Here is a 20875-nt window from a genome sequence, read left to right on the forward strand (position 1 = left end):
GATTCCCCACTATTAAACTTTGTGTTCTGTGTGCTACAAGCTCTGGTCTGCCAAGCGTGTAAGTAGAAATAGATTTGCAATTATTATAGACAGATAGATAGATAGATAGACAGACAGACAGACAGACAGAGAGCAAGACTAGTCTTTAATGCAGTGTGTCAAAGAGGTTGGACAATAAAACTGTAACACCTGGTTTTAGATCACAATCATTTATTTGTATAGCATATGGCCTCCTTTTTTGACCAGTACAGCATCAATTTGAGAATGACAGATACATGTAACAGATGAAATGTGGTAAGAGAGACTTTGAGTCATTCCTCTTGCAAAACAGTGGCCAGGTCACTACATGATGCTGGTAGAGGAAAACATTTCCTGACTGGCTCCTCCAAAACACCCCAAAATGGCTCAATAAGATTCAGCTCTGGTGACTCTCAAAAAAATGGGAGATGTTCAACTTTAACTATATGTGCATCAAACCACTCTGTCACCAGTCTTGCTATGTGTATTGGTGCATTACGATCCAGATACACTGAGCTGTCTTCAGGTTACAATGCTTGAACTACTGGGTACTACAAATGTGAAGAATAAAAGTAAATAAATGGAAAATAAAAAGGGAAAAGGAGCAAGAGGTAATTTACCTCTTTGAAATAGGAGAGTGACAAGAGACAAATATGCTCAGAAATGATGACAGAAAGGCAAAAAAAATCTGCCGCCATATGCACCCCAAGGAAGAAAATATAACATGGTGACATGGACGGTGCAAACTGAAGGAGAAAGAGAGCTGGCAGAAAAAATTAGCTAAATTCGAGAGCAAAAGAGAAGATGAAAGTAGGACAAGTTCAGAAACAAGAAGTAGTATCTGGGAAGTAGATAGTGAGGAATTTGGGTGTTTGGTGGACAAAGCAAAAGAAATTCTGAAAAAACTTTTCCAATTCAGTCAGACCACATTTCAGTGTTCCTCTACCCAGCCTACAGACAACTCCTCATGTGCAGCAACATTCAGCAGCTCCTGAGGAAATCCCAGCAGCAACTGTATGGCATGTCAATCAAGATCCTCTGCAACTTCTACAGATGTACAGTTGAAAGTGTGATCACCAGTTCAATCACAGTATGGCACTGAAGCTGCACTGTTCAGGACAGGAAGGCTTTCCAGCATGTGAAAAACTGCACAGTTTATTTCTCACTGCAGAACATAACTCCCACTGACTGTTCTTCTGTTTGTAATTTTTGCACAATGTACAGAGCACCTTACTTTTTAAACTCAGGTGTTTATATTTTAGTCTGTATATTACCACATATTTTCAATTCTTTTCTATTATTTATTATTTTGTGTAAGAGAGACTTGAAAAGTAAGAATTTCACAAAATGGTCTAAACTGCTGTTTTTACTCTCCACACTTTTGAAACTTTTAAGCCCATATATTATTAATTACTAGGATATCATTTCAACCATTTCATAACTATTGCTAAGATAATAGATATACAAGTTTATACTCGTATTACTGACGAATGAGACTATTATAATAAACTACTGTCTGTATATTCCAGTAGGTGTATAAATGTTTGTCTTTTTTTTTTTTTTTTTTAAATCATAAACACACATGTCTGTTCCCCTAAAGGTTTAGGTTTTTTAAAAAAAATGGGGCTTACATGTTACAGCACTGCATGCTACAGGCCAGGTCTATATGCTCTACATTTAATAGATACAGTTGCCTATCTGTGGCTTGGTACTTATATTTTACTATAGATGGTACTTATATTTTACTATAGATAGATTTTACTATAGATGTTTGTTTGTTTTTTGGGGTTTTTTTTAAATTTTTTTTTTTTTTACTTTTTTCCCCACACAAATTAGTGAGCCTTTCTTTCCCAACAGAGTAAATGGGCATCATGTACTTGGGGTAGTTTTCTCAAAACAAGTTGCTTCTCAATTCAAAGTGTCATAAAATCAACATTGCCACTCACAGCATCTGAAATAATGTAGCACTTGTTACTTTTAAATGAGTTATACTGCATTTAAATGTGATAAATCAAAATACAGACACTCACAAAAACTTTATATAGTACTAATACTGGGTAGGACCTCCCATTGCTCTCAGAACAGCATACATTTTTCATGGCATAATTTCCACAAGATGTGGGAAACAGTTCTTGAGATTCTTGTCCACATTCCTGCATTGTACCACACAATTCCTGCAGGAAGTCAGGACAATCTCAGCTCAGAGTTCACCAAGTGATGTCAAATCATCATGGCAGCACCACTTATAACTAAATGAGTTACACTGTATATACAAAAGTACTTGTTTTAGTTCAATCAGCATACAGTTAAATCACTCACAGTTAACTACCTACACTGTTGCAAACAAAAGACGAACATGAGGGCACCCATAACAACCCCACCCCCCCCAAAAGCACAAATGCAGTTACTTTAAAATTAGTTAACTTCTTGGGTAAGACAAATGTGCTGTTATTCCCACATAATATAAAAGCTCTAAAGCCACAATTATTACTTGTCACACTGTACAAGATGATCCTAATAAGAATTCTATAACATTCTATAAATTATGAGAATGTGTTTGAGATTAAAGAACAAATGATTGTTACTACATTTTCCAAACAGTGACATGGTTTGTAGCTCTTCAAATGAAAAAGCAAGAAATTGCTCACAGTGTCACAATAATAAACTCTACTAAAACATCATTTGCATACTAACTACTTGTTATACACCTCCACAGCTGCAATTAATCCTCCATATATCTTTCCATATTACATTTCTTTTCATCGTGTCATGGAAAAAATACAGTATTCCCTCTTTTATTTATCAAGGCATGAATATCGTTAGCGGGCTAACACCAATTATGAAAATTCTGATTTTCTCTTCCACCTAAAAACCATCTGGGTCTTAATAGCTTGTGTCTTCCCATGCCATTATCTGTGAAAGTAAACTAAACTGTTTTTTAAAACTAATCTCAAATTGTCTGCAGACAATTCAAATGATAATAAAAATCATGTATTACAAATACATGTCTGGCAAATTTCAAATGGAAATGCAAAGTCCATTCACAATTGCATTTCCCATGTCCCAGCAAAAGTTATTTCACTAATGCCATTATGTGTTGTGTATGGAGCCGGTCAAACTTAACATGGAGTTGCAATAACCTTTGTGTTTCTGATGCTTTGTACAGAAATCAATCGTGGGATGGGAGAATACTAGGGACATGTTTTATTTAGACTTTGCATTGTTGTTTACATGAACATACAATATTTGTCAAAGTGCAAATTAACAAGTAAAGGGCAGTAATACATGATTTGCATGGTCATTTAAATCATGCCACAATCTGTGTCTACAAGTATAAAACGAAATTGCAAATACAATTTATAGTTCTAAAAATAGCCTGCAAAACAATTCCGTTGCGTTATTAGTGTGCGTCATGACGCCATCCACAGGCACATACACCAAACATAACCTTTGTGACATTAAATTCGAGTCTCATTTCCTTAATCGGCTAAATTATAATATTTTGCTTGCGATACTTACTTTATTTAAATTGGTTGCTGAAAATTAACTCCGTACACTGCGGTCTCAAAAGATTTTCTTACAGTGCAAAAACTTCATTATCGCCTGTCTTCGGCCACAGCTGCACAAACTCGGCCATCGGTCATTATCGTTCATACAGCTGTCCCAGGGACAGCGCTGTCCGACCGAGTGCAGTGTAAACGCGACATAAGCCACAACAGAGAAAATCTAACATACATTATGAGCCACGTGTCAAAGCTACAAATCCATTACGAGTTCCTCTTTAACCGACAATCTCTCTTAGGCAACAGTTGCCTGTTTACACACCATCTGCCAAACTACACTAGTCTGTAACTAGCTCATGTTTACACCTGCGAGTTTGCTAGTGCTGAATGTATATGCATCGAGTTTTTGTCTCCCTCTATCTGAGAATCTGTGTTACTGCAGCTATAATGAGGCTGAACAGACTGCAAAAACAAAAGGAAGAAAATGGCGGACATGCCCGTGGTCACGTGTCTTCTTTGTACTGGACAGACAATCTGATTTGTACATACTACATGTACTTAGTCACAATTCTATGATTTGATTAATTGAGTCGCTCACGTGTGGTCACATCGCATTAAATACTGCCCATATCAGAAGATAACACAAACGGGGCTTATTTAGATCGAGTGTGATGGCAGCCATTTTATGCAAACTAGCGCAGCCAAGCACGGGCACACGCGAATTGGGAAAATAAGACTAAAATTGTTAATCCAAGCTGTAAAACATACCGATTCCTCTTCTTTCTCCATCCCCGTTGGCATCTGTGGCACAGCCCGATTAATAGATGCATATTCGTGCAGATCGGGTAGATCCTCACAACGGAAGACGGGTAGAGGCTTGGAAGCGTCCAGCGCCCGTGCCCGAAACGACAATTTGCTCATTTTTTAAATAATAGGAGATGCAGCATAAATGTATCCAATCTCCTAATGGTCACCATTGATTTGAATACAGAAGTCATGAAAGGTTTTATTTCGTGATCCCGGAGTCTACGTTTCGACTTATTGTAGGTATGATATGGTGGAGCGAGCGAAACCAAAAAGGCCCGGGTCTTGTTCGCTCTCTCTCGGTCTACTTTTCCTAGTGGCACCGGTCCCTTTCTCTGGTTTAGTACGCCATGGCCAACATGGCGGACATTAAAAACTCTTTAAGGGTCTGGTCGCGCTTCACGGCCCATCCTCCTGATCACAGAACAGTCATTCCCACAAGGGTTACTGCGACTGCGCGCGCGCGTGTGCGTATTTTCTGGGTGCGCCTAAAGCCATAAGTGCGGATGTGCCTTTTTATACGATAAAAAGTCAAAAGCGTTAAAGGCATTTTGACCGATCATATGCATAAATTATGCACTTGTGAAAGATGTTATACGATTACTTTTTTTTTTAAATTGCTCTATGTTATGCTCAAGATAAACAAGAGATAAATTGTACCCGAATTTGGATAGCAACTACGACAAGGACTTACAGACCAAAATTGGGCCAAATAGTTTTTGCCAAAAATGCGAACATCAGGCCAAACCTCAAACTTAACTTGTAAGTTTAAATAAACTATCTCATTGTGCCAGATCTAGCGGGGTTTGGTTTATGCCCAACTCAGTTTGATTTAATCCAGTTACATCCAAATTGATTTAGTTCGAATGTTTCACCAGCATCAGTAACAGAACTTTCAAAAAAGGAATATACAAATCAAAATAACTAAAAGTATCATGACTGAATAAAACAAGCCTATAAAATACATTGCTGAACAGGTGCGTTGTGACATAAGTGCAGCTAAAATATTATGCTGATCAAGTCAATAATCACTGCTTTTAGAGGTTGACATTTTGGGGGATGGGGGTATTATATGTGAAAGATGTACAGTAGCCTGTTCAATGACAGTAGCCCTTTTATAAGTATATTTATAAATGGAATCTACACCCAACAATGCACTTTCTAAAAATGATTTATTAGATGCTGAACCATGTTTGTAGCATTTAGACTAATAAGAATATTTAACCATGACAACTCCCATTGACTGAAAAAGGAGCAAGTCAATACACCAAAGAAATTTCATAAAAAGAATACAAAGAATATTGTAGCTAATTGAATTATTTAGAAAAATATATATAAAATAATATATATTTTTTTGTACATAATATATCCAAATACATAAAACATTGATGGGCATAATAATTAGAATATAATATAATATATTGCAGCATTATGACAACATTGTGCTCCACTCCACTTATTAAGGGTTTCTTTACAGAAATCTGAAATGCATTTTGTGAACTTCAAGTCCATGGATTGCGAGAGAAAGAACAATTCCTGCTCAGGTATGTGCAAAGGCGGTAAAGAGACATCAAGCATGTGAGTATGCGCAAACGAGCATGAGTGTAATGAAATTTAGCTCTTCAATTTTTTTCTAGTCACTGTTAAATTAATGGACTTGGCCTGTTTTAATTATGGACAATACATTCTAGATTAATTTAAATATTTTATATTTTAAAACACATTTTAATTGATTAAAAAAACTTGATTAATTGATGTAAAATTTACTAAGGGACAAAATATTTTTTTTATACTTAGGTCATTTATACTTATATAAACATGTATTACATCATGCAAAATGTTCTTTTCTTATTTATTTATTTATTTATTTATTTATTTACATCATCCATCATCTTTGGTTTATATGTATGCCAAAATACTATTTATGTTGATTAAATCCTGAGCTGAATCCCGTTTACTACATATGCAATCTAATAATAGTTAAAGTCATTCTACCCTACTTGCTGCAATGAATAAAATACAAACTTTTTTAAATACATAATTTCACCTGCTTCATGCAGAATGCTTTGCTGGGAAACCAGATCTCTGCTGCACCATCCTTATGCAGTGTTGTTTTGAATGTGTTGGAGCTTTTGAAGACTCCTGCCAGAGATCCTAATGAGGAGTGCATTACAATTGTCAAGCCTGGAGGAGACAAAGGCGTGGACCAGCCTTTCAGCATCACAGAGGGAGAGGGAGGGGTGGAGTTCTCTGAAAGTTCTCTGACATCTACGCCTTAATCTCCTCCAGGCAGCAAGTAAGAGTTGATGGAAGCGACGGAGAGGTCAGGTTCAATCTCACATAGAGGATCCATCATCCAGGTACGCAAACCTGGTCTGGTCTGGGTTGAATATACCCAGAACTCCTTGCCCTTAGCCACCACAGGACTTTCAACGTTTCAAATTCTGTTGGCTACAGCCTTTGTCAACATTGTTGGCACACCTGGAGACGAGCCCATCTCATGCTGCTTTAGAGCTCCAGGAGTTATGACAAGGGAGCCTACCGCAAGTATCTCTGCCCTGCCAAAGCTCTGGTTGTCCACCCAAGAGTTGACTCTCATGATGGCCTTCAGAAAGCTGGCTTCTCGCTTCATGGTACCATTTCCCATTTAAGGTGTTCAACCACATGTTCTACACATGTATCCCACATTTCATGCGTCCAATCTTAAGCCTGTCACAGCCTGCTCATTAGCATAAGTTTTTGGATTTATTGGAACTATTGCACTCAGATTTCTGCCTGCGCTTTAATATTATTACACTGTTGGACTTTGTGTGTGGACTTATATATGCGTGCTTGTAAGTGGAACTGTTGAGACTGTGTGTTTGCCTTTGTTTGTGCTGCCGCTCATTGCTGCATCGCTACCTGCCTTTGTATTGACATTATTGACTCTTTATTCTGTCTGCGTTTTGCATTTGGGTCCGAATCTGCCATTCTGACAGATGCTAAGTGTAACATAAGAATAGAGGTATGTAAATTATCAAAGGCATTGTCTGATGCAGTAATATGCTCTGGTCCCATCCCAGTTTGCCTTAGCAATGTGGGTTTATAGATATTTGAAGTAGTTGTGAAGGTCGGCCTGTTAAAATGGAATAGTGTCCTTCCTGTACAGCATTTTGCTGCTCTTATTTCTTGCAGCATAGTACTTAGTTTCATACTTAGTCAGACAGTTTGTATTAGTAATATGATAAAATTAAATCATACTGAATGCACATTAATCACTGAGGCTAGGACTGTGAACCATTGTGACATTACAAAAAAATCCTACTGATCAGGATTTTAATGTACTGTGTTTAACAGAAAAGTAGATTAAATCAAATGATTATGTAGCGTTAAATGAAGCTAGTCCTCTTAGATATACACAGATCAGGCATAACATTATGACTACTGGCAGGTGACGTGAATAACACTGATTTTTCCTTATCATGGCACCTATAATGGGGATATATTCGGCAGCAAATTAACATTTTTTCCTCACAGTTGTGTAAGTAGCAGGAAAAATAGCAAAACATAAGATTTGAGCAAATGAATCACATTTTCTTTTACATCACGTGGATGGCCGGGTGCATGTGCATCGCTTACCTGGGGAACACATGCCACCAGGATGCACTATGGGAAGAAGGCAAGCTGGCAGAGGCAGTGTCATGCTTTAGGCAATGTTCTGCTGGGAAATCTTGTTCTTCTGCCATCCATGGCAGGTGGTCATAATGTTATGCCTGATCTGTGTATACATCAGCCTCATCTAACTGGTTAAGAATTTGATCATCTATTCATCACACAGAAACCTAGACATAAATTTGATGCATTTGGAATGCTTTATACAAAATATCATGTAGCCACAAAAAATTTTACTTAGTTGATTCTGCTAATTATAATTTATGGACTCCCAGGGCCATATTTTGAAATCATGTAGATGTTGTCATCCTAAATCTAGTTGTTTCTAGATTTAGGAATCTAAATCACAAAATCAAGGTGTCACAAAATGGGGATGAGGAGGGATGGAAGTGTAAATATTTGTTTATTTACAAATAAAAATGAAAAAATAAAACCCGCCTTTTACCAAACTAATTCACTTCATTTCATTTCCTCATTAAAATCATAAACTTGTATATTAGATCCCTTTCCTACATGTTTCTGATAAATCGGAAAATAATCAGACCTTACCTTTGGACTGGCTATGTACCTAAATCCTTTAAACGGGGAGTTATTAAACCCTGAAAAAACCTCAACCTGACCCTTATCAGCTATTCAACTACAGGGGTTGGACAATGAAACTGAAACGCCTGGTTTTAGACCACAATAATTCATTAGTATGGTGTAGGGCCTCCTTTTGCGGCCAATACAGCATCAATTCATCTTGGGAATGACAGATACAAGTCCTGCACAGTGGCCAGAGGGATTTTGAGCCATTCTTCTTGCAGAATAGTGGCCAGGTCACTTCGTGATGCTGGTGGAGGAAAACGTTTCCTGACTCGCTCCTCCAAAACACCCCAAAGTACCCCAAAGTGGCTCAATAATATTTAGATCTGGTGACTGTGCAGGCCATGGGAGATGTTCAACTTCACTTTCATGTTCATTAAACCACTCTGTCACCAGTCTTGCTGTGTGTATTGGTGCATTATCATCCTGATACATGGCACCGCCTTCAGGATACAATGTTTGAACCATTGGGTGCACATGGTCCTCCAGAATGGTTCGGTAGTCCTTGGCAGTGACGCGCCCATCTAGCACAAATATTGGGCCTAGGGAATGCCATGATATTGCAGCCCAAACCATCACTGATCCACCCCCATGCTTCACTCTGGGCATGCAACAGTCTGAGTGGTACGCTTCTTTGGGGCTTCTCCACACCGTAACTCTCCCGGATGTGGGAAAGACAGTGAAGGTGGACTCATCAGAGAACAATACATGTTTCACATTGTCCAAAGCCCAAGATTTTCTCTGCTGGCACCATTGAAACCGACGTTTGGCATTGGCACGAGTGACCAAAGGTTTGGCTATAGCAGCCCGGCCATGTACATTGACCCTGTGGCGCTCCCAACGGACAGTTTTGGTGGAAACAGGAGAGTTGAGGTGCACAGTTACTCCTGTTGGATGTGGTTCGTCCTTCTTGGTGGTATGCTGACATTACCCTGGATACCGTGGATACCGTGGCTCTTGATACATCACAAAGACTTGCTGTCTTAGTCAATTTGTCCTCTTTTGAACTCTGATATGTCACCCATAATGTTGTGTGCATTGCAATATTTTAAGCAAAACTGTGCTATTACTCTGCTAATTAAACCTTCACACTCTGCTCTTACTGGTGGAATGTGCAATGAATGAAGATTGGCCACCAGGCTGGTCAAATTTAGGCATGAAACCTCCAACACTAAATTGGCCAGTGTTTCAGTTTCATTGTCCAACCCCTGTATATGTCAATATCAAATCTCCTTTTTATTTCCATGATCCTAGAAAAGGTTGTAGCCCAACAATTATGCTAATACCTACAAAGGAATACCATATGTGAATTGTATCAGTTCACATAGACAGTAACATAGACACAGCAAAGATAAATATTTTTTCAACTAAACCATCCCCAATCTCCATAGAACTGAAAGGCTAAAAACTGGTTAGTGTGGTAGCAAAAGGCACAGTTCAACCACTAGATGTTTGGCCTTTCAGGAATGCATTTTCTGAATCAGAAAGTTGACAAATTCATTAAAAGGTACAGTTTTGTCTGTATCAACCAAGCTGTTTAAAATGTGCTGAGAAAATACTGGTACATAAACAAGTATAGCTACACCCACTTAAAAATATAAAGCATCATCTATATTAAGACAAAATTTATCTTAAAGAGCAACCAAAGAACATACATGTTAGTCTATTGCTTCTGAGATGTGTTGTAATGCACACAAAATAATAATTCTCTAAGGACTATTTTGCGCATCTATATAAATCACACCCAAAACAACTGAACAGACAGTAACCAGTTTTAAGTGGTTTAATCAGTTTCTGTCATGACCTCTGCTTGATTCTGACTCATGTTTTGGATTTGTCTGTCTCTCTAATAACATGCTAATACTGCAATTGCATCTCTCAGCTCTCCATTTCATGACAGAAGTATGTCAATAGCTACATGTTGCAATGTGCATGTACCACCATAGTCAACTCAGTGAAAAAAAATGTGTCATGTTACCTTTTTGTGCTAATTTGTACATTTCTGCAAGCCAGGTCGATACCAAAAATATAAATACATTATATTATATTATATAAAATGCTTTACAGAGTGTGTATTATAAATTAACATGTAATAAAAATTATAAATTTTATATTAAATATTTTTATTAAAATAATTATAATTTTACATATTTTTTATATATATATATATAAAATATAATAATAATAATAATAATAATATATATATATATATATATATATATATTATTATTATTATTATTATTATATTATATATATATATATATATATATATATATATACATTTTTTTTTACATAATTATCACAGTATAATCTAAATCTAGATTACCATTGGAAACACCACCCTTTAAGAAATTACAAATAGAGATCTTGAAAAAACACATAATAAATAGCATGTTGTTACCTCAAGATCACAAGAAAAGTATAAAATCTGAAAAATAAATAATTGTTATACGAAAATAATGCATGCTGTGGTGGTGTGATACGGTGCGATGCAAAGCAGAATTGGGTCATTTTACTATAGCTGCATGGCACAAAGTCTGTTACATCTTCCACACCAAGTGTTTTGCAATAGTTTTTTTTCATAATAAACAAAATGAAACTGTAAGTTATGGCAATCTTTACACACAAACTTAGATACTGAAGCCTTTTATTCCAGTCCTCCGTGCTTTGTGGAACTGCATGCTTACAGCCACATTGAGGTTTCTATAAACATCTAGTCACTGCTAAGACTGTTAAGGTTATCTTGGCATTATATGGTTTCCTGTTTAAAATGCAAGCACTCCATGTGCAATGTTAGGTAGTGAATATGGCTGTTATTTTTAAATTGACAAGTTGTAACTAAATGAGGGCTTGACATGCAGGTTAGCCTCTTCCTTGAGTTTGATTCTGTGCTTCAGATGCTCTGTGTCATCACAGAGCAGAAAAGAAGTCTGACTTAGTAAAAAGGAACACTGTTAACATCCTTGTGCATCTTATATTGCTGCACAAGCATGTTAACCACTCATGAAGTAAAATAGGCAGCATGATTTATCCAAAATTCTTATGAACTAAGAAACATCAACGTATGTCTGTTATACTACTTTGTGGAAGCGGGGGCATGGTTAATTACAGGTTTGTGAATGGGTAGCAGAGCAGATCACACACCTGTGCTTAATGATAGTAATAATTTGTTCTCCGTTGCAATAAGCAACAAAATGATGAAATGATAAAAATCCTCTGATAGAGATGAGAGGCGGAGATAGAGAGTGGAGCACAGAGCTTTGTGTGCTAACGTGCATATGTTTACTTTGCCACTATCAAACTCCCCTTTATCTCTATTTCTCCAAAGGAATAACATTCATGAAATGTATCAGGATTTAGGTCTCATCATAGCACACAGATATATGCTACACGTTGGTGCAATTATTCGTAAACATGGTATTAGCTTCCACTCTTCTGTTCCACTGCTGATAACTGTCAGGAACAGCTGGACAGTTCCCTGCCAGGCCCAGAGAGGGCGCTGGCAGGTGAACCTTGGAAGCCTGCTTCTTTGTGTGTCTCTTGTTACGCCCTTCCTATTGTTCCTATCCTGATTGTGTCACCTGTATCCCATTAGCCCTAATGTCTACCCCTATAAATAGGGATCCTTGTTTGTGTCCTTGTCCATGATTGTTATCTGTACCGTGGTTTCTGTTGGGGTTTTGTTTGCTAGGTTCCATGTCTAAGCTAAGGTCTAGGTTTTGTTTTTGTTTTGTTTAGTTAACCACGCCATGTCTTGTGTTACGTTTGTTTCCCTATGTCGTGTCTTAAATGTAATAAAAGCAGTGCTTCGCTGAATCCTGCGCATGGGTCTCATTACACCGTGTGCTGGCGTGCGCACACACACCACGGGCGTCTGGGGTCGAGCCCCGCATAGGGCAGGGGTCCCAGACGTTACAATAACACACAGCTATTTCAGTTTTTTCTTTTTAATAAATGTACAGACATGTCTAGAATTCTGTTTTTACTTCGTCATTATGGGGTACTGAGTGTAGATTAATGAGGAGAAAAATTTATTGTAGTATCAGTCTGCAACATAAGTGAAGGGGGTCTGAATATTTTCTGAATGCACTGAATATATTTCTGCTACGTCACACGAATCACACCAGCTTATTAAGAGTGAGGAATGTGTAAAGGACGCTAGACAGGGGATTTTTACTAACTTACTCCTGCTTAACTCTGACGAGAGAGATGTGCTCGTACTAGGACCACATGCAGCTAGAAGTAAGCTTTCTGATTACAGAGTAACTCTGGATGGCATTTCTGTTTCATGTTCAGCAGTAAAAGACCTTGGTGTGATTATTGACTGTGGTCTTTCGTTTGAAGCTCATTTAAATAATATCACTAGGGTAGCCTTCTTTCTTCTCAGAAATAACGCTAGGACAAGAAATATAATGTCATTATGTAATGCAGAAAAACTAGTTCATGCTTTTTTTTACCTCTAGGTTGGATTATTGTAATGCCTTCTAGTAGGAGCATAAACAAGCACCAGTTTTACTAGATAGATAGATAGATAGATAGATAGATAGATAGATAGATAGATAGGGAAATTTACAACTTCCAGCAGTATCCACAAACATAGGTACATAGAGTCCTCTGCAAACCGGTGTGCAAGGTGCATAGTGTACAGTTTGTAGTATAGTTCAGGACAGTGAGTAATGTCAGCATTGGAATTAAAGAGTCGCATGGCATATGTGAGGAACGACCTCCTCGGCAACCTGTCACTGAAGCTGCTTCTCTGTCTGGATATTATGCTGTGCAGTGGATGCAGTGGATTGTCCATAATTGACCTGGTCAGTGCCCATCTCTCTGCCACTGATGTCAGGCTGTCTAGTTCTGAGCCCACAATCGAGCCCACAATCCTCACCAGCTTGTCCAGACGTGAGGCGTCCTTCTTCTTGATGCTGCCTCCCTAGCACACTGCCAGATAGAAGATGGCACTTGCCACAAAAGTCTGATAGAACATCTGCAGCAGCTTTTTGCAGATGATGAAGGATGCCAGCTTTCTAATAAAGTACAGCCGGCTCTGTCCTTTCCTGCACAGAGCATCCGTGTTAGCAGTCCAGTCCATTCTATCATCAAACTGTACTCCGAGGTATTTGTAAGTCTTTACAAATTCCACGCAGTCACAGTTAATAGTCACAGGCTCCGGTTGAGGCCTGGGCCTCCTGAAGTCCACCACCATCTCTGTGGTCTTTGTGGTGTTGAGGTGCAGGTGGTTAAAGTCACACCAAGCAACAAAGTCCTGGATCAGTTTTCTGTACTCCTTCTCCTGTCATCTCCTGATACAGCCCACGATAGCAGTGTCATCCACGAACTTTTGCACATGGCAGAACTCTGAGTTATACTGGAAGTCCGACATGTACAGGGTGAACAGGACTGGAGAGAGCACAGTCTCTTGTGGGGCTCCCATACCTCTGACCACAGTGTCAGTCCCTTAGTCACACATACTGAGGTCTGCCTGTCAGGTTGTCCATAATCCATGCCACAAGGTGTGAGCCCACTCCCATCTCTGTTAGTTTGTTTCTGAGGAGTAGTGGCTGGATGGTGTTGAAATTAACTGGAGAAGTCCAAAAATGTAATTCTCACAGCCCTGCTGCCGCTGTCCAGGTGAGAGAGGGATCTATGTAGCATGTAGGTAAATGCGGTGTAGCAGCCCCTGCTCCATGATCTTCTTTATGTAAGGAATCTGGACATCAGGGTGACTGGCCTGAAGTCATTCAGCTGTCCAGTGCGTGTTTTTTTTTGGAACTGGGATGATGCAGAATGTTTTCCACAGCTGAGGGACCCTCTCCTGGTCCATGCTCAGGTTAAACATGTGCTGTAGAGGGTCTCCCAGCTCCAGTGTGTAGGCCTTCAGTAGTCGTCTCCATCTGGGCCAGCTGCTTTGCTTGGACGAAGCCTCCTCATCTCTCCGCACATCTGGGCTGCTGTGATTGTAGGTGGAGGGACATTCTCCTCTGTGCTACAGTTGGTTCCAGGGGGTAGAGAAAAGGCAGAAGTGGGGGTGGGGGTTACCTGTTGAAGAAGTTGTTCAGCTGGTTTGCTATTCCCACATTTCCTTCAATGGGGTCACCCCCCTTTGAAGTGCATCTGGTGATTATCTTCATCCCATTCCACACTTCCTTCATGCTGTTATTCTGCAACATCTGCTCCAGCTTCCTCTTGTACTGCTTCTTTGCCTCCCTGAGCTGGACTTTGTGCTTCCTCTGCACACGCTTAAGCGCCTGCTGATCACCGTCCCTGAAGGCCCTCTTCTTCTTGTACAGAAGACCCTTGATGTCACTCGTGATCCAGAGCTTGTTGTTTGCATAGCAGCATACAGTTCTTACTAGAACAACAACGTCCATACAGAAGTTGATATAGTCAGTAGTGCAGCACAAAAAGCACGCACAAAAAAGAAAAACATGAAAAGCCCAAAAAAGAGCAAGGTACACACGGACCAGAAGATATGAACACATCCTTCCTTATCCACACTGCATTGGCTCCCAGTCAAATTTTTCATTGATTATAAAATACTGTTACTGACCTATAAAACACTGAATGTGCTCCACAGTACCTGAGGGATCTTGTTTTTTTATGATCCGCCACACTTACTTTGATCAAAAGGTGCAGGCTATTTTGTAGTACCACAAGTAGTAAAGGCTACAGCAGGGGGCAGATCTTTTTCTTACAAAGATGTGTAAAAAAGTGTTCAGGACTCAGACACAGTCTCAGTGTTTAAGTCCAGGAAGCACATTTGTTTAGTCAAGCTTTTGTAGGAAAACATATTTTGAGGTCACTATAGAATCTACTATAACATACATTTCTCTTTGAATAATAATTTACATATCCCAACTCTCACCGCTAAATGGTGATCAAATCAGATGGTGATCAGGAACTGTGAACTAGCCTACAGTTGGGGGGCCAACTCTGGGGATCTTTCTCTCAGTCAGTGCTTTGTTTAAGAGTATCACCGCTAAGCTTTTGCATTAGCATATCAAGGACCTCCCCTTGGGGTAGTATCACCTCAAGGCTTTTGTATTGTCACACCTTCAAGGCCTGCCCACTCAAAGCCTTTAAAACTGTAACACAAGCTTCTTTTCACTGGACTTAGTGACTACAGTACCACCGCAGTGTGTTCTGATCTACAATAAAACATTCCTGCTGAACACTACTTCAGAGTCCCCTGGTCTGGTTTGGTGAATTCACAACACTTTCTATGTATAGTTTTTTCTTAGGTAAGGGAGCAGATCTAGATGATTCATGGGTGTAGAATGTTTGGTGTACTGGGATGTTTGGAGGCTGACCTTACCACTCTCGCAAGTTGCTCAGGTTTGCTGACTATGAAGAGTTAAACCTCATCCCAGTTAGGCCTCATGTCTTTGTCACCTTCTGGCTCTCTCCTTTAGTTATGCTGTCATAGTTAGTCTTGCCGAAGTCTCTGTCTGCACTTTGCACATAGTGTATATTGTCTTTAGCCATCACATGATTACAAGCATACCTAATATTTTCTCTCTCTCTCTCTCTCTCTCTCTCTCTCTCTCTCTTCTTTCTCTCTCTCTCTCTCTCTCTCTCTCTCTCTTTCTGTCGAGCCACACACACACACACTGAAATGTAAAGAAAACAATGGGTACCAAAACACAGAACACATGTTCATCATTCATCTTTAACAGTTTAATCAGCAGGTCAACCATCTAAACTTAAAAATTACCTTTTACAAAACAACAATCATTTGCTACTTAATCAGTGTTAAACTTGAAGGCTTTACAATGATCTGTTTTGCAGAAATGGTGGATGGTCTTAAATTGAACATGCATCCCCTCCCAGGTGTTAAAACATCTTATAATAAGTTCATCTCCAATGAGCCATATCATATGATTATGGTATATGAGCTTATATTTTTCTCTTCCTCCATAGGAAAAGTGACCTGTCATTTTCAGTTTCAATAAGAATAAAAAATAACCAAATAAAAACAGCTTTCTTTACAAAGAAAAGAAGGTGATTCTCTACAAGATTTAGCCGAGAAATTAAGGATTTCTTAATTTAATTTCTTAAAATGTGACACTATAGTCTCCAGAGACAGGCTGCAACTGGATCCAATCAGGAAAGAAGATGAGTATTTACGAGTGTCCTCCTTGAGAAACAGATGCCTCATTGCTCCTGAATTGGCTGCATCATTGAATAAAACAAGAGAAAAAACAGTGTGCACAGACACTGTGCACTGTGTGTTAGAGACTCAGAGCATGGACTTTTTCGGAAGAAAAGTTTGCAGTGGGCCAAGATCCACAAAAAGTAGATTTTAGATGACTGAAACCAAGTGTTGACTGAACTGACTGAATCTTGCTTGTGTGAGAAAAGCTTGACTGAAGAGTTTAAGAGCTGTAGAATGCCTTTGAGTAAATCACAACTGAATATCTACAAAAACTGATTAGTAGAATGGCACAGATTAGTCAGGTAGTTATTGCTGCAAAGGGCTGTTTTTTTAATGAAAATAAAGTTTAACATACAAATGTGATTTGACTATTATTCTGTGTTCAAATATAAAAATGAATTCTTGTGAGCTATTTAGAACCATTTGATTGAATAGAATAAAACCAGAATTATATATATACACTGAACAAAATTATAAATGCAACACTTTTGTTTTTGCCCCCATTTTTCATGAGCTGAACTCAGAGATCTAAGACTTTTTCTATGTACACAAAAGGCCTATTTCTCTCAAATATTGTTCACAAATCTGTCTAAATCTGTGTTAGTGAGCACTTCTCCTTTGCCAAGGTAATCCATCCACCTCACAGGTGTGGCATATCAAGATGCTGATTAGACAGCAGGATTATTGCACAGGTGTGCCTGAGGATGGCTACAATAAAAGTCCACTCTAAAATGTGCAGTTTTATCACACAGCACAATGCCACAGAATTTGCAAGTTTTGAGGCCAGTTTTTTAAGTTTTTGAGCCACCCGGACAGCTGCTGCAACAATCGGTTTGCATAACCAAAGAATTTCTGCACAAACTGTCAGAAACCGTCTCAGGGAAGCTCATCTGCATGCTCGTCGTCCTCATCGGGATCTCAACCTGACTGCAGTTCGTCGTCGTAACCAACTTGAGTGGGCAAATGCTCACATTCAATGGTGTCTGGCACTTTGGAGAGGTGTTCTCTTCACGGATGAATCCCGGTTTTCACTGTACAGGGCAGATGGCAGACAGCGTGTATGGCGTCGTGTGGGTGAGCGGTTTGCTGATGTCAACGTTGTGGATCGAGTGGCCCATGGTGGCGGTGGAGTTATGGTATGGGCAGGCATATGTTATGGACAACGAGCACAGGTGCATTTTATTGATGGCATTTTGAATGCACAGAGATACCGTGACGAGATCCTGAGGCCCATTGTTGTGCCATTCATCCATGACCATCACCTCATGTTGCAGCATGATAATGCATGGCCCCATGTTGCAAGGATCTGTACACAATTCCTGGAAGCTGAAAACATCGCAGTTCTTGCATGGCCAGCATACTCACCGGACATGTGAGCATGTTTGGGATGCTGTGGATCGGCATATACGACAGTGTGTTCCTGTTCCTGCGAATATCCAGCAACTTCGCATAGCCATTGAAGAGGAATGGACCAACATTCCACAGGCCACAATCAAAAACCTTATCAACTCTATGTGAAGGAGATGTGTTGCACTGTGTGAGGCAAATGGTGGATACTGACTAGTTTTCGGAATCCTGGTGCATTGTGTCCATTCCTCCATTAACTTGGTGGATGAATTTCACCACTGGAACTACCATGGCGGGGCCAATCCCTGGGTTCAGATGGGCAATCTATTGAAGATCACCAAGCAGTGGCTCCAGACAGAAAAGCTGTCTTCAGCAGAAGTGGCGTAGAGAGTTGCCATGGCTCAGGGCTCTGCCACTAGAGGAATGGATAGCAGTTGGATTATGGGGGCCTTACAACCTGTTGGAGAAGATGGAGGACCTGGAATGTGTCCTCATGACACTCTGGCAGGGAAGAGTGGCAGGAATCACAACACAACTGGCATCATTCCCTACCCCCTGTCTCCACCCTCCTTGATTTGGTGAGCACTGTAACACTTGCCCACCTGTCAGGCAGGTGACTGGCCTTTGCTCATTGGGCTGATCCCAGAGCTGCCTGTACCCCTTATCTTGGGGAAAGATTGGCCAGGATTCCCCACCACCATGACCATGCAGTCAACGGCACAGAAGACAGACAAAGACAGGAGTGCATGGCTCGTAGCAGACGGGAAAGCGTAACATCTTAAGGTGAGACACACACACCTTAACTTGATATCCTCATGGAAGCTGAGGTTTACCCCATGAATTTACCCAGTGAATCCGACAGGCTATTAAGGAGGATGTGCTACCTGATGGGAAAATGGGAATATCATCACCCTAAATAATATATAACCTGAAAACCCTTATTCCACTCAATTAGAAATCAGTTAGAAATATTTAAAATGTCTAATTTTACTATTTGCATACAGTGACAATATTAGCTTTTTTACTAGCAAACAGCTTATTTAAGGGAGACAGCAATACAGGTAGATTGATAAAAAGACGGAAAGATTATGTGGCATTGATAGCTGAAGGTAGAGTCTCTGTAACAGGTACACTGACATAGTGAATCTAGAAGGAAAAGCTTGTTGCCATTATGGCCATCTGTTGGTTGCAAAAGCGACAGACTGTCTGGGTCCATGCAACAGTTCGGACACACAGGCAGCATATCATGTGCCACAAGATGGTACAGGGGTTAGGGTTTGATTAGATCTGGATCCAGCATTATTTCAGTATTTCTTTTATCTACTTATTTCATTTTTTTATCAACTTATTAATATAAATGCACTAGTTTATAATTTATTTATTATAATATATATATATATAATAAAGCAAAATAATAATAATAATAATATAGGATAGCCTTGTATTTACTACACCTGCTCAAAGTATGGCCTGTATTATGGGACATTACCATTTTATTCAGATTCAGCTAAAGGTGTTTGAACTTCTAATAGTAAAATTAAGACTCTTTCAATTTATGTTTGTTTCTATTGGTTAATAGGCTTAGGGAGGTTATGTTACCATCTACAATTGCTCTAATATGACTTTTTAAACTTACACATGAAACTAAATATTTCCACAGGTGCCTTGCAACAGGAGACTCCTCCCCATTGTGGAGGACTACATGCCTGTTCCTACCACAAAGGATTTGTGGGATATTGCTGCAGAGTTCCATCATCACTAGAACTTTTTTAACTATGTAGGGTCTATTGATACAAAGCATCAGGTGAGCCAAGGTCCCAACAACTCTACATTACTCCAGTTATATATAGGCCTACATGAAATTTGGAGGTTCGCTAGGTTAATTTATAAGACCAGTCAAAAGACACAGCTGAATGGATGGATGTTTCTCAGGATTTTGAAGAATTGTTACATAAAGACACATGTTAATTAATAATGAACTTAATTTAATTAGTTTTGATGGTTTTGATGATTTCACTGCTGCCTGTTTTGATGACTTGATTCTAAAATGCGGAAACCTGTATTAATAATAATAATAATAATAGAATGAATAATTAGTAGGTACACTATATCCAAACCTTTAACTAGTACTATAGTGCTAATTGTATGAAATGCATTCATTTAGGATTTAATCAACCAAATCTGATTACCTATGAGGTAAGGTTGCTCAGATATTAACAGTATGGAATATAACTGGAACTGGAATATTGAATCCAATGCATGTGTCTTACTTGGAATTGTCAGATTTCAACGCTAACATGCAGCTGTAAATTTAACTTGACTTTTTTAACAGGCTTCATGGCAGTATCTTCCTGTACACAAGACATCACTAGAAAAGTCATAATTGCCTAGAAAGTTTTTTGTTGTCACATGTCTATGCTTGAGTAGTTTTGAGATAAATATTAATATTTATAAATATTTATCTTTTAAAAAGATAAATTGGTGCCAATACTTCTAGAGTCAGACTGATTAGAAGGATTGAGAGGGTGATGCAGATAGGTTGCTAGAAAGAAATGGAGAATTTTGGTTATAGGAGACAATATCTTATCCTCTGGCAGCACTAGTTTGGTCTATACTGGGAGCCAGGGAGCCAGACACAGCAGGTAATTTTATGGTTTTAGCAAACATTTTGGAGGACATACACCTTTGTCAGTATTAAGTTACCAAGTATAACATTGCAGAGTTGTGTAAATGATCAAAAGTGATGTCCAATGCTGTAATTATGCAGTGCCCTAATAGCAATGTGGCATTGCAATGTAGCTTACAGCAGGTTATG

General features: G+C 39.1%; 1 protein-coding gene across 4 annotated transcripts in view; it reads right to left on the minus strand.

Moving 5' to 3' along the window:
- Window positions 1-4728, minus strand: part of epc1b (enhancer of polycomb homolog 1 (Drosophila) b) — a 53892-nt gene extending 49164 nt beyond the window's left edge. The window contains exon 1 of one of the 4 annotated variants that reach the window (XM_058418132.1): window positions 4290-4728. In XM_058418132.1, coding sequence (XP_058274115.1) covers window positions 4290-4442 — 153 coding nt within the window. In that variant the 5' untranslated portion in view covers window positions 4443-4728. Of the gene's footprint in view, window positions 1-3537; window positions 4211-4289 lie in introns of those variants that run through there. The other 3 variants (XM_058418131.1, XM_058418130.1, XM_058418133.1) reach the window with 3 other exon arrangements.
- Window positions 4729-20875: the final 16147 nt, after the last annotated feature.

Source organism: Hemibagrus wyckioides, linkage group LG20 (genome assembly GCF_019097595.1).
Source record: "Hemibagrus wyckioides isolate EC202008001 linkage group LG20, SWU_Hwy_1.0, whole genome shotgun sequence".
NCBI lineage: Eukaryota > Metazoa > Chordata > Actinopteri > Siluriformes > Bagridae > Hemibagrus > Hemibagrus wyckioides.